Below are 14,758 nucleotides of genomic sequence, written 5' to 3'. Positions count from 1 at the left end.
ACTTTGATCCTAACATGCCAAATGAATCGGGTCACCCCAGGCAGTAATTGACTTGATCAGATTTTCATTCAAGCCCGCCCAACTCAAGAGTTGATAATTTGGGCTGAGCCCATATTACCAACAAGCTCGACGGGTAACAATAATATTATGTTCTTTGACATTAACAAATGAAAGAGAAAAAAAAAAAAAATCGCCTAAGCAAATATCAAATGCATTAACAAAGACGAAATACAAACTGATTAACTTCCACAGCCAGAGAAGACACAAACTGTTAACATGTAAAGCCAAATTGCCAACATTACAATTTGCTTGATGGTAACTATTATAGAATGACTGGTACATGATCTTTTTAGTCGAAGCATAAAATTTTGACAAACATTGCTTGTGGTTAAAATTTACAAAGCAGCCGTTAGCCAAATCAACTCGTTACTCCAAATTGGAAAACGAGAGAATATTTCAATCTGCAGAAGTAGAACTTGTTCCAAGCAACAAGAGCAAGACATAGTGTAACTGTTTGCCGCAACTAGTATGTAGCTTCATCTGCAAACATCCAGAAAACTCATTACTATTCAGGGATGCAAGAAAGTAGATGAATGCAACATCAAAATGGCATTGCAAAGAAAGTGCATACCATCATTGCCGTCATCCATGTTAAAATCGTCTTCGTCATCATCAAAATCAATGTTCTGCAATAATGTATAAAGCATCAGTAACTATTTCTTTATATCAATCTTTTCCTGTTTTATTTAATAGTTGTTTTATAAGAAAAACTTCACACACGCATTCAGAAAGTCATGTATGGTCAAAGGGCAGATACACGGGCCTACAGAAAGCACCTTGTTCAAGCATAATTCAAAAAAAGGAATACTGGCCGCCATAAATGACAGCCATTAGCAGATTTATCATCAAAATAAAATCAAATAAATGACAAACAAGCAAGAAGAGTGAAAATAAGTTGCTTTTATCACAAAACAAGCTTCAATAGACTTGAAATGTATCTGTTTTTGTACATATTTATTCTATGCTCTCTGATAAGAAATCCCAGAGCCAGTTGGGACAGATGCCTGGCACATGATATCTTGACCAACAAGTGAGATGCTCTCCATAGAATAACCATCCAACAATGTACCATTCTTCTCAAAGGCAAAAAAGACGTAAAATTATTTGTCAAAGACACTAAGACCCTTTCTGGCCAAAAATGCACCTCAACAATACAGCAAATGCAAACTTCATTCTTCACGCTGTTACTATTAAATAAAGGAGAGAAAGGGAAGGAAAGGAAACGAAAGGAGAAAGGAGAAAGGAGAAAGATGCATCCGGAAAATCAGCAGGCTTGTCTACAACCTGATTTGCCCCCATCACGTGGCTTTCTCGTCCAAATTTAACATAGTGGTATTTGGACACATTTATGGCAGTAACAATATAGAATGACACTAAGGTGAGAATCCCTATAAATAAATAACAGTATGGCATTTGAGTGAAACCTGATTGTAATCTCCATCATCACTAAATTCTTCTTCAGCTTCTCCAGCTGCCTCACCATCATCTTCATCTTCATCTTCGCCTTCTTTCTTTTCCTTTTCATCTTTATCCTCTTGGCCCTTTAGATAAAGAAAGAATCACCAATATGGTGTTAGAATAAAGACCAAATAGCCTATCACAGAAAAACTGAGGATACCAAACAAGGAAATATAAATTTTTCCAGAAGGTGTTTTTCTGAAAAGTGTTGCAGCAGAAACATAAGACCTCATCACATCAGCAAAATAGTTACCACATTAAACAAGCAGAAAAGTTATCAATGCTATAAATTTACCTGAAACTTCTGTTCAAGCTTTTCAAAGAGATCCAACTTCCTCATCCCTATCATTTAAACAATCGAATTGGTTAACTGAACCTTTGAAAGCAAAATATTGTAAGAGAGAGTTGATAACAAACAAAGCATAAATAGTTTTAATTCAGAGGTTCATTTAGGATATATTTGGGATTGAGGTGCTAAGGCTTTTAACCAGCCGCTGTTGTAGATATCAACTATAGTTGAGAAAGAAAAGTGATTAAAGCTTGTATTTAAGAAAACCTGCATCTGCATTCCATCGCACTCTTTTTGGATTTCGCTGTTCCCTTGAATCTGAAAGTTTATTTCACCATCAGATGAGTCTGAAGCCTTAATTATGACATGTATTCTCACAAACACATAAACACCACTACCAAATTTCAATGAGTTGTCTAGTTTGTTTACCTTTAACCAGTTCTGCAGGAAAGTTGCTAGAATGGAGTTGTAGAAATTGATTAATAGATCCACGATTTGATGAAACTTTCGGCTTATTCCAGTCAGAATATCTTTCAATGTCCACGCTTTGGCTATCTGACACCAAATTCATGAAGAAGCCAAAACTGCCACAGCTGAAATAACTATTGAATACAACAAACAAGATATCCTAAAAACAACCGCTGATTCACATTCTGGCATATTAATATCATTGCAAGTTAAAATGAGCCTAATTCATGAACCATGCTTTAAATATTGAATTTCCACCTATCCTTCTCTTTCTGCCTCTTGCTAGTTTCCACTAACAACCTAATACATAATACATAAAACATTAAAGTAGTTGAAGCAGTTGATGCTCACTCTTTTCAACATTCTCTTCGAGAAAGTATGGAGAGGACTTCCAATAATTTAGTAACCTTGAATTCCAGAGAATTAAGTTCCTTTCAATCGGCACATTTTTGTGGTCAGGCAATTCAATCTCCTACATTAAAAAAATAAAAGCTTTCAGATAAGTTTTTTTTCAAATGAAAGTAAAAGAGCCTAGTTTTAGCTTTAGCATTTAAACACTAAGAAACTGATGCATTCAATTATTTTTCCCTAAATAAACAAATTTTGGCCTCATTTAAAAAGTCTAAAACTCTAAACAGCTAAGGATGCTAAAGGAACAAGAAATAAAGAAAATTTATTACTTACAGGGAAAAGTTCAAAAGGTTCTTGTTTGGCGAAGCCAAAGCCACCGCCGCCTCCATAGCCACCTCGTCCACGTCCACGCCCTCTATACGCCATTTATCTACAAAAACATAAACAATAAAAGACAAATAAAATTACGGAAGAAGCAATAAATTAAATGATTAACAATTTTTTTTTTAAATGAATATGAAGAAGGGTTTAGAGGTTTAACTGGGCAGAACAGAAAGAGGAAAGAACGAGAACGATTCAGTGCTCAGCAGTTGTAGTGAACTAGTGATGGATGTAATCATGTTAAGGTTGATGTAGTAATAACATTTGGGTCCCTAAGGGCTTGTAAAACTACAACAATAGATACAGTGTTCCAATCGTTTTCCAGGGGTCCCTGGCGGAGTGACAGGTCATCTAAAGTCTAAACATGAAATCGATGACATGTCATCTTCTTCAAAATATTAACACGACATATGGGAGAGAAATTTTGAAAAACAAACCGTCTTTTAAATCTAGGGTTGGCAAAATGCGGGCTTGGGTTAGGCTTTTTAAGTCCAGATCCAAGCCCATGGAAACAAATCCTAGCCCTCTAAAAGTGCATCCGGGCCTGGGCTTCCATTATTTTTTTTCTAAATAAATTTTTAATAAAGCTAAATTAAAAGAATTTAATTTCAAGATAAGCAACTTGTTTTTGAAATGGCTTAAAATTATTAAAACGGTGAATAAAACACTCGGCCAAAGTCAAAAGAATGGAATAAGGGCATATGCATTAGGAAGAAAATTAATCAAAAACATTTGGAAATAAATAATGAACCGAAGCACCAATTGCACCATCATGAATGATTTCATATCTATAAGGGGTGTTCAGAATCCGATCCGATCCGTTCAATCCGTCTGATCCGTAAAAATCCGATCCGTATAAATCCGATCCGTGGATTGGTGGATTGGATTGGATTGAAATTTTAAAAATCCACAGTCGGTGGATTGGATATGGATTTACTTCTGTGAATCCGCAAAAATCCGTGAATTCGCAAAAAAATATATTTATTTATTTATTTTAAAAAATATTATAAATATAATATTACATAATTATATAAACACTATAATTTAATTTAGTCATTATTTAATAAAATTATAAAACAAAAAATATTAAATTAATAATTAAAAAAATTAAAGTAAAGTAAAGTTATTAAGTAAAGTAACATAACAATCATTATCTAATAAAAAAAATAAAAAATATGAAATCGGTCAAAAATTATTGAAATAAAGTCAAAAGTTAAAGCTTTTGTCAAAAAAAAAAAAAATAACAATGACATAAAGTAGATAACGCCAAAAGCAACTAGCATTAGCAATTTAGCATAACCCAAAATCGCAAATCAGTGGTCACTCTGCAAACGAAAAAAAAACCCTAAGCTGCTTCCTGCTTCCTTGCCATCACAGTCACATGCACAATATCGACGAGTATTATTAAATCTTATCACGGTGTGTCTATCTCATTCTTCAGGTACAGTACTCGTAAATATTCTCCTAATTTATTATTTTGATTTTATCTTCGATAACATTTATTCTGATTTTTTTTAATTATTATTATGTATCTTCTTTTTTATCAATGGTGACTTGAGATAATGATTTTGATATTCTTTTATTAATAATAAGGTTGTTGGGGATTGAGGAAGAGAATTATTTGTTGATTATATGTCCTAATTCGGTTGCTTTTGCTTTTTATTCTGTGGTAAAATTGAATCTGTTAATTTCTTGTTTGATGGGCTATTTTTTTTAAAAATGAAGATTAAAGAATTGTTGTTGGGGGTGTTTGAATCATGTTGCTTCTGTGGATCTAACAATCATATTACTTTTTCTGGATGTAACACGCGAATTTCATGATTTTTCTTTTTGGTGGTGTAGATGACTTCTCAATTTGATAAAGGAAAACGCGTAGCTGTAGATTCAACCCCCCCCCAAGTTCTAAATCATCCAGTAATGCTGAAGGTACGCCCAATAAATCCACTACTTCAGAAGCTTGGGAGCATTTTATCCAATTAAGTTCTGATCCACTGCATCCTAGATCCAAATGTCGATATTGTGGAAAAGAATATAAATGTGGTTTTCATAAAGGAACATCTAATTTATTGGGTCATATAAGAGAGAGATGTCTAAAATATCCCGGTCGAGCTCGAGTGGACAAAAAAAAAAAAACTTTGTCTTACCAACCAGTGAAAATTGGAGAGCCATGTAGCCTTGTATCAACGACATATAATGTTGAGGCTTGTAGGGAAGCAATTGCTAAGTTTGTTATAAAAGATGAGATGTCATTTAGAGTTGTAGAGGGTGAAGGGTTTAGGGAAATGTTGGGAGTTTTTGAAAATAGATTTAAAGTACCATCTCGCACTACTATTGCTCGTGATATTTTGCAACTTTACAAAAAAACAAAGAAAGATTTGACTGATTTTTTTGTTAGTAGTCATCAAAGAGTTTGCCTCACTACAGACACATGGACTTCAGCTCAAAATCTTTGTTATATGTGTCTTACAGCTCACTTTATTGATGATAATTGGACATTGCACAAAAAAATATTGAATTTTTGTCAAGTTACTGACCATAAAGGTGAAACAATTGATAGGCAAATTGAAACATGCCTATTAGATTGGGGTATTGAGAGAGTTTTTACAGTAACGGTTGATAATGCTTCTTCTAATGATGGTGTTGTCTTTTATTTGTCAAAAGTTGTGAACAATTGGAATAGTGCAATTTTAGGGGGTCAAAATATGCATTTGAGGTGTAGTGCACATATATTAAATCTCATTGTTGCAGAAGGGTTAAAAGAGTATCATCAGTCGATTTCTAAAATTCGCAATGTTGTAAGATTTATTAGATCTTCGCCTTCTAGGACACAAAAGTTTAAGGCATATGCAGAGCGAGAGAAAATTTCTTCAAATAAGTTGTTGTGTTTAGATGTCGTAACTAGATGGAATTCCACTTTTTTCATGTTAGAGGCTGCTGAAAAGTATGAAAAAGTATTTGATCGGTTAGAGCTTCATGATGCACAATACATACGTGAGTTTTGTTTGAGCGAGCCAAAAACGTGTCCTTCGTCAATTGATTGGGAATATGCTCGTTATTTCATTAAATTCTTGAAGGTTTTTCATGATGCCACTTTGACATTTTCGGGTTCTTTATATGTGACCTCCAATAATTTTTTGCGCCAATTATGTTTGATTCATACACAATTGCAAGCTTGGAGGGATAGTAAGGATTTATTTTTGAAGATAATGGCTGAAAATATGAAAAAGAAGTATGATAAGTATTGGGGAAATTATGAAACAATCAACCCTTACTTGTTTGTTTCTATTTTGCTTGAGCCTCGACATAAAGAACGGTTTTTGAGATATTGTTTTGTAGTGTTGTTTGGTGAATTTAAAGCTAATGAGTTGGTTGTTAACGTGCGGAATAATTTACATAGTTTATATGAGGAATACAAATTGCTTTATGGTGATGATGTGGAAGTAATGGATGCTGTCAATGATGAAAAAGATTTAGAGGTTGATACTGAGGTTGATGCTAGGCAAATGTTTGATTTGGGTTATATGAGGATTTTAAAAGACAACATTTTTGTAGAGTGCAAAACAGAAGTGGATCTTTACTTGTTAGAATCATGTGAGAACCCAGAAAATGAGAGTTTTAATGTTTTAGATTGGTGGAAGATTAATTCTTCCAAATATCCAATTTTGTCTTATGTTGCTCGAGATATTTTGGCCATGCCTGTTTCTACTGTGGCATCTGAGTCAGCATTTAGCACTGGTGGGCGTGTTCTTGATCCACATCGGTGCTCACTATCTACAAGGACGGTGGAGGCATTAATTTGCACACAAAATTGGCTACGTTCAACTCCGATAAATTTTGATGAAGCAATAGATGAGATTGAACATATTGAGACAGGTAAAATGTAACAATTTACCTTTAATTTTATTTTTTGATTATTATTTGACTTTATGTTGTTATTCTATTTTAAAAATTGACATTTTTCTTATCTTATACATATAGAGATTTTGGGAGCTGACAAGAACATATTTGATGAAGCTTGATGGCATTTGATGTGATATAAGGGTAAATATTTATTAATTTATTTAATAATTTTTTATTTGTTATTTATATCAATTATGTTTATTTTGTTTAGGCTAAAATACGAAACACAAATTGGAGGTGGAAGTTTTTCCTTTTGGTGTGTTTTATTTTGAGTCTTTCAATGTATTATTGTGGCTTTATTTGAGCAATTAATTTTGATATTATATTAATATATTATTGTAATTTTATTTGAACAATTAATTTTGGTATGTTATGTTTTAAAACTTTAAACGTATTATTATAGTTTTATTTAAACAATTAATCACAATGTGTTATATTTTGAAATTTTGAATGTATTATTAAAACAAACAATTAATTTGTTTAAATTTTATTTAATTTTAAATTTAATTGGTAGTAAAATTATTTTATATTAGATTTTTTTTAATTTCATTAGTTTATAGATTGAAGAGAACTAAAATTTTTAATTCGCAAATCAATTCGTAAAATGATGGATTTGGATATGGATTGAGTCAAATCCGCATCCGATTCGCAGATGTATGGATTGGATATGGATTGAATTTTATCAATCCTTGGATTGGATTGGATTGAAAAATTATAATCCGCAAAATCATGGATCGGATATGGATTGATGTCCAATCCGTAAAATCCGATCTGCGAACACCCTTATCTATAACAAAGAAGTTTTTCGAATGCCGTTGATAGTAGAGGGTTTGAACTTTAAAATCCTAATATCATATAAAGATAATAATTAATCATAGAATAAAAATCTTAAAATTTTAAAATTTCTCAGAATTTCAGAATAACCTCAACAATTAAAAAAAAATCATAGATTACTTAAGGTGGAGTTGGTGATGGTTTGATGCTGGTTTGGGTCAATGGGTTCAAGTGGCTCAGCTGGGTTCGATGCTGCTGTGTCGCGTGAGTTCGAGTGGCTGCTGCTGGCTTCGCTGCTGCCGCATCACACGAGTTCCAGTGGCTGGTGCGCTGGCAGTCGCTGCTACATCGCGTGGGTGCAGGTGCAGGTTGCTGGTGCTGCGTTTGCTTCGCTGCTGCTGCTTTTTGCGTTCCACGGCTGCAGCATGTTGTTTCGTGTAGCTCTGGTTTAGCTCGCTGGTGGTGTAGATGAATGGGTTCAATTTTCAATTGGCGATAAATGGGTTCAATTGGTTTAGCTCGCTGGTCGTGCAGATGAATGGGTTCATCTTTCAATTTCAAGCGGTGATGGCTGCTTGGGTTCCACCATTGGGTGTCGGCTGGTAGGGATGGCAAAACATCGGCTCGGGCTCGGGCTTGGCCAAACCCGACCCGACCCGATCAATAAAGAACTAAAGTTTGACCCTAAAAAAGTCCTATCTATTTATAGTTAAGGTCGGGTCGGGCCCAACCCGAATCGGGCCAACATCGAGTCGGGCCAACATCGAGTCAGGCTTAACTAAACCATTTTCCAAATGCTGAAATGCAGCTGCAACTTGCATTTCTAGATTGCTTAAGCTTGCATTTCCATAACCCAACATAAAAAAAAAAGTCTTATACAATAATACAAATAAAAACTCATAATTCAATTCCACAACCAAACTTTTTTTTTTTAAAAAAAGAACTACTCCAACACTTGCGGGCCACTTTCATCTTCATCCACAAATTCCTCTCCATTAAAAATTTCACTTTTGAGAATTTTACCTATAAAAAAAAAAGAAAATGAGAAAATAATTCAATTTTATAAAATTATTACTAAACCAATTATTTTGTACATTATTTATATTCATACCTTTGGAGTTTGCCCATAGCCAATGTTGAGTGCACATAAGCGCTTCCAATGTCATATGATGAAGTCTACTCCGATGTGGAGTCAAGACTCTACCTCCAGTGCTATATGCCGATTCAGAGGCAACGGTTGTCATGGGAATGGCTAAGATATCCTTGGCCATTTGAGCCAAAATAGGGTATTTGCCTTGGTTCACTTTCCAAGGCAAGAGGAATGTCATCATTTGTATCCTCTTTGCCAACATGAGAATTCTCAAGTGAATTTGACATAATGACCTAAATTAAATGTGTAACAAGTTGCAATTAAAATATAATATTTATGGTAACTACATAATCATTGTGAATATAACAAGTTTTATTGGCCATTGTGTGTGTGTGTGTGTTTGAATGTCTAGATAAATAAATTAAATTGAGCTGTATATGAAATTTATTATATTTATAACAATTGACTAGTTCACATGATGCAGTAAGAAAATTTTTGCAAACTAGTTAAAATTTTGGCTGAAGACGTCTTTGAATCTTCAAGAAACAAAGGGGTAAGGGCATGTAAAAGTACCATGACTTTGAAGTAAAAATGTAGCAACAAGCCCCAAGTAAAAGAAAAGAAAATTCGTGAGTACAAAGAAATCAATCCCTAAGCTGGTATAGCATCCATTGGACTACTCTTTTTAATCGTTAATTAATATATAGTTACTGATCTATAACAAATTCTTCCCATCACCACAAAAATAAAATAAAAATTCAATCTAGCGAAATGCATCTAATGACAAAAATTCATGTAATTACAACTTAAAAAGCAGTGAATTGGATTATAATTACAATTTATAATTACAACTTAAAAAGTTCAACAGGACCGATCGAGGCTGCAGGCTGCTGGTTTTATGGGTAATTACAGAACAAATTTGTCGGAAATAATTACAGAACAAATTGCCAATTCATGAATTCAACTCACTCACCTAGCGGCGTCACGGATGGTCACAATGGCGGGTCACGATGGAGAGAAACGCGACAGTGAGACGCGACAGTGAGACGCGACGGCGAGACGCAACGGCGAGACAACACAACGGCGAGACGCGGCTGATTGGCTGGCGTGCGTCGACAGTCACAATGCTGTTGGCTGATTCGGCGGCGGGCTGGGTGGCTGGCTTAGTGGCTTAGGGTTTTTGAGAATTTGAGAGCTGTGTCGTGCGTGTGTTGTGTGATTGTGTCTTGTGTGATGCAGCTGTTTGTGATGTGAGCATGCAGCGTGTGTGATGTGTGTATTTTTTTTTTTTTTTGTAAATAGGGTCGGGTCGGGTCGGGTTGGTTTTAAGCCCGACCCTGACCCTAAATTTGTTCGGGCCTTAAAATTGTGGCCCGAACCTGACCCGAAACCCAAAAATTCAGGCCAAAGCCCTAATAATTAGGGTCGGGTTAATCGGGCTAAATTTAGGGCCGGGCTAAATTGCCAAGCCTATCGGTTGGTGCTTTTAAATTTTAGGGATTGTTGTATGACTTCTGAAAGACTGAAATTTGACATTTTCTTTTCTTTTGTTTTTTTATTTTTTAATTTGATATTAATTAATTAATTATTTTTTACCCACCCTTTATATATATTTTTGATATGATTTACCCACCCTATTTAAACAGCAAGACATTTGGCATTTGGAGTCGCAGACGACAAACCGTGTATGGGTTTATAGGACATCTGACCAGCGTACAATGTTAACACTGGTAAATTCAGTACCCATGACAATGGATTACTCAGTTCTGTTACATCGCATGCTTGATGTCTAAGAGTAAAGACCTTGCCTGGACGATGGAGTTATTTGTAATCGTCCATTGCCATTAATTTTTGACAATTTTCCAACCTTAAAATCATGCAGATGTATGTTCTTATACACTCAATTAGGTGCGGGCAAAATTGCTTTAAGATAAATGCAATCGACTTTCGGATTAATCGGGTTTGGAAAAAACATCATCGGAACTCGACACGAACTTATAATTCGCGGATAAAAAATTTAATAGTAATATACCATGAAAAAATAATCGCGTTTAGATGAATGCGGTGGTCAGTGGAGCAAGCGACAGTAGCTGTCGAGCTGCAGCAGATTGCGTCGGCATGTCGCGGACTCCTGATGGCTTGGCTTAACGCGGTTGTGCTGTCTGTGATTTCTGGCTAATGTGTGTGTTGCAGTGCCGTCTGCGTTTGGCGTCCCACCATCTGCGATCTCTGTGTGCGTTTGCCTGTTTGGTGAGTGCTGCGCATGAGTGAGTCACGATGGACTAGGTTTAGATTGGGTGTGTGTGTGTGGTGTGAGTGTTGTGCTGTGTCGTGTGAGTGTGACTCCTTTGATCGTTGGATTTAATTTTTTTTTATGTCAGCCAAACCCGATAGGATTTAACTTGATCCGATTATAATTTGTCCAGGATGCATAAAATATCATCCGATTGAATTGAATAAGTAATTCAATCCGATCCAAACCTGAGTTTATTTACATCGGATCGAATTAAGTTGGGTCAAATTATTTGCCAGACCAAGGAAACTTACAAAAAAGGATATAAATATAATTACTTAGAGAGTGTCAAGGTAGTTTTGTGGGGGTTCTGAGCTAAGACAGACCTATACACAGAAAATAGTAATTAGAGGTGACAATTGATGGTGGCCGACAACGACACTCCAACGGTCACAATAGGTGAAGGTTGGAGAAGTTGATGGGTTTAAAAAACAAAATTAAATTGTGAAAATAAGAGAAGAACAAACATATATCAAACCATTTTATCAATGGAAAATAAAAGTGAATAAAAATAGAAAAAAAGTAAGATATTTTGTTTGTGATGATGGATATTTTATTGGGTATAAAGAAGAAATAAGGTAATTAAAGAAATAAGGATAATATAGGAATTTGAAAGAGTGTTCCAAGTAAAAACTAATATTTTAAAATTATTAATTGAGTGCATAGAGTAAATAAGTATTCATAGAAGATTTTAAAAAGTAAATGCCCCTTGCAAAGTCTCGCCCCATTCCGAGTCCGGCGGACGAACTTCGCCCGCGTCCCCCACCAAGGCTATAGCCCACTCGTTTTTTGGCCATTTTCCGCTGGGGGCTTTTGGTACCTCGACCTTCGAGCGCTTATTTTTGGGCGCGGCTGTGCCCGAGATTCCCCGCGGCCACACCGAGGCCCCTCGCAATGTCTCGTCCCATTCCGAGTCGGGCGGACGAACTTCGCCCGCGCCCCCCACCTAGGCAATAACCCACCCTTTTTTTGGCCATTTTCCGCCGGGAGCTTTTGGCAGCCCGACCTTCGGGCACTTATTGTTGTACGCGGCTGTGCCCGAGACTCCCCGCAAACTTCGGGCACTTATTGTTTCCGGCGGACAAACTTCGCCCGCGCCCCCCACCAAGGGTACAGCCCACCCGTTTTTTGGCCATTTTCCGCTAGGGGCTTTTGGCACCCCGGCCGTCGGTCACTTATTTTTGGGCGTGGCTGTGTCCGGGACTCCCCGCGGGCATACCGTGGCCCCTCGCAATGGCTCGCCCCATTTCGAGTCCGGCGGAAGAACTTCGCCTGCGCCCCCCACCAAGGCTATAGCCCACCCGTTTTTTGGCCATTTTCCACTGGGGACTTTTGGCGCCCCGACCTTTGGTCGCTTATTTTTGGGCGCGGCTGTGCCCGGGATTCCCGTGGGCACACCGAGGCCCCTCGTAATGTCTCGTCCCATTCTGATTCGGGCGGACGAACTTCGCCCGCGCCCCCCACCTAGGCAATAGCCCACCTTTTTTTTTTGGCCATTTTCCGCTGGGGGCTTTTGGCACCCCGACCTTCCGGCGTTTATTGTTGTACGCGGCTGTGCCTGAGACTCCCCGTGGGCACACTGAAGCACCTCGCAAAGTCTCACCCCATTCCGAGTGCGGCGGACGAACTTCGCCCCGCCCTCCACCAAGGCTATAGCCCACCCGTTTTTTGGCCATTTTCCGCTAGGGGCTTTTGGCACCCCGACCTTCGAGCTCTTATTTTTGGACGCGGCTGTGCTCGCGGCCTAATTTTGGCACACGGAGGCCCCTCGCAAAGTCTCGCCCCATTCCGAGTTCGGCGGATGAACTTCACGAGCCCTACCCCCCAAGGACATAGCCCACCCGTTTTTGTGGCCTTTTTCCACTGGGGGATTTTGGCGCCCCAACCTTCGGGTGCTTATTTTTGGACGCTGCTGTGCCCGCGGCCTATTTTTGGCACACGGAGGCCCCTTGCAAAGTCTCGCCCCATTCCGAGTCCGGCGGACGAACTTCGCCAGCCCCACCCCCCAAGGCCATAGCCCACCCGTTTTTGTGGCCTTTTTCTGCTGGGGGTTTTGGCGGCCCGACCTACGGGCACTTATTTTTTAGCGCGGCTTTGCCCGTGGCCTATTTTTGGCACACGGAGGCCCCTCACAAAGTCTCGTCCCATTCCGAGTCCGGCGATCGAACTTCGCGAGCCTCACCCCCCAAGGCCATACCCCACCCGTTTTTGTGGCCTTTTTCCGCTTGGGGGTTTTGGCGCCCCAACCTTCGGGCCCTTATTTTTGGGCATGCCTTTGCCTGTGGACTATTTTTGGTACACGGAGGCCCCTCGTAAAGTCTCGCCCCATTCTGAGTCTGGCGGACGAACTTCGCGAGCCCTACCCCCCAAGGCCATAGCCCACCCTTTTTTGTGGCCTTTTTCCACTGGGGGGTTTTGACGCCCCGACCTTCGGACGCTTATTTTGGGCGTGGCTGTGACCACGGCCTATTTTTGGCACACGGAGGTCCCTCGCAAAGTCTCGCCCCAATCCGAGTCCGGCAGACGAACTTCGCGAGCCCAACCCCCCAAGGCCATAGCCCGCCCGTTTTTGTGGCCTTTTTCCACTGGGGGGTTTTGGCGCCACGACCTTCGGGTGCTTATTTTTGGGTACTGCTGTGTCCGTGGCCTATTTTTGGCACACAGAGGCCCCTCGCAAAGTCTCGCCCCATTCTGAGTCCGGCGGACGAATTTTGCGAGCCCCACCCCCAAGGCCATAGCCCACCCATTTTTGTGGCCTTTTTCTGCTGGGGGGTTTTGGCGCCGCGACCTTCGGGCGCTTATTTTTGGGTGCGGCTGTGCCCGCGGCCTATTTTTTGCACACGGAGGCCCCTCGCAAAGTCTCGCCCCATTCCGAGTCCGGCGGACGAACTTGGCCAGCCCCACCCCCCAAGGCTATAGCCCACCCGTTTTTGTGGCCTTTTTCCGCTGGGGGGTTTTGGCGCACCGACCTTCGGGTGCTTATTTTTGGGAGCTGCTGTGCCCGCGGCCTATTTTTGGCACACGGAGGCCCCTCGCAAAGTCACGCCTCATTCTGAGTCCGGCGGACGAACTTCGCGAGCCCCACCCCCCAAGGCCATAGCCCCCCCGTTTTTGTGGCCTTTTTCCGCTGGGGGGTTTTGGCGTTCCGACCTATGGGCGCTTATTTTTTGGGCGCGGCTGTGTCCGCGGTCTATTTTTGGTACACGGAGGCCCCTCGCAAAGTCTCGCCCCATTCAGAGTCCGGCGGACGAACTTCGCGAGCCCCGACCTTCGGGTGCTTGTTTTTGGGCCCGGCTGTGCCAGCGACATATTGTTTCCACATGGAGGCCCCTCGCAAAGTCTTGCCCCATTTCGAGTCCGGCGGACGAAATTCGCGAGCCCCACCCCCCAAGGCCATAGCCCACCCGATTTTGTGGCCCTTTTCCGCTGGGGGGTTTTGGCGCCCCGACCTTCGGGCGCTTATTTTTGGGCGCCTGTGCCTTTGGCCTATTTTTGGCACATGGAGGCCCCTCGCAAAGTTTCGCCCCATTCCGAGTCCGGCGGACGAACTTCGCGAGCCCCACCCCCCAAGGCCATAGCCCACCAGTTTTTGTGGCCTTTTTCCACTGGGGGGTTTTGGCAAGGTCGCGGCTTTACCCACGGCCTATTTTTGGCGCACGGTGGCCCTCGCAAAGTCTCGCCCCATTCCGAGTCT

The 14,758-nt window shown here is 40.1% G+C and overlaps 1 protein-coding gene across 2 annotated transcripts; it reads right to left on the bottom strand.

The window, feature by feature from the left end:
* Positions 1-195: 195 nt before the first annotated feature.
* Positions 196-8,279, bottom strand: LOC102614475 (uncharacterized). 2 transcript variants are annotated; one of them, XM_006465644.4, is made up of 9 exons: positions 7,862-8,279; positions 2,960-3,056; positions 2,627-2,747; positions 2,237-2,362; positions 2,075-2,125; positions 1,814-1,860; positions 1,485-1,601; positions 632-686; positions 196-540 (listed from the first exon to the last, which is right to left on the bottom strand). In XM_006465644.4, exons 2-9 carry the CDS (start codon positions 3,050-3,052, stop codon positions 524-526), a joined length of 627 nt encoding a protein of 208 aa, XP_006465707.2. In that variant the 5' UTR covers positions 3,053-3,056; positions 7,862-8,279; the 3' UTR covers positions 196-523. The 2 variants fall into 2 exon arrangements, with proteins under 2 accessions (XP_006465707.2, XP_052300479.1); XM_052444519.1 differs by lacking the exon at positions 7,862-8,279 and adding an exon at positions 3,168-3,232.
* Positions 8,280-14,758: the final 6,479 nt, after the last annotated feature.

This window comes from Citrus sinensis, chromosome 7 (assembly GCF_022201045.2).
Source record: "Citrus sinensis cultivar Valencia sweet orange chromosome 7, DVS_A1.0, whole genome shotgun sequence".
NCBI classification, from domain to species: domain Eukaryota; kingdom Viridiplantae; phylum Streptophyta; class Magnoliopsida; order Sapindales; family Rutaceae; genus Citrus; species Citrus sinensis.
The sequence above is the reverse complement of the archived record's forward strand: the minus strand, read 5'-3'. Positions and strand labels throughout refer to the sequence as shown.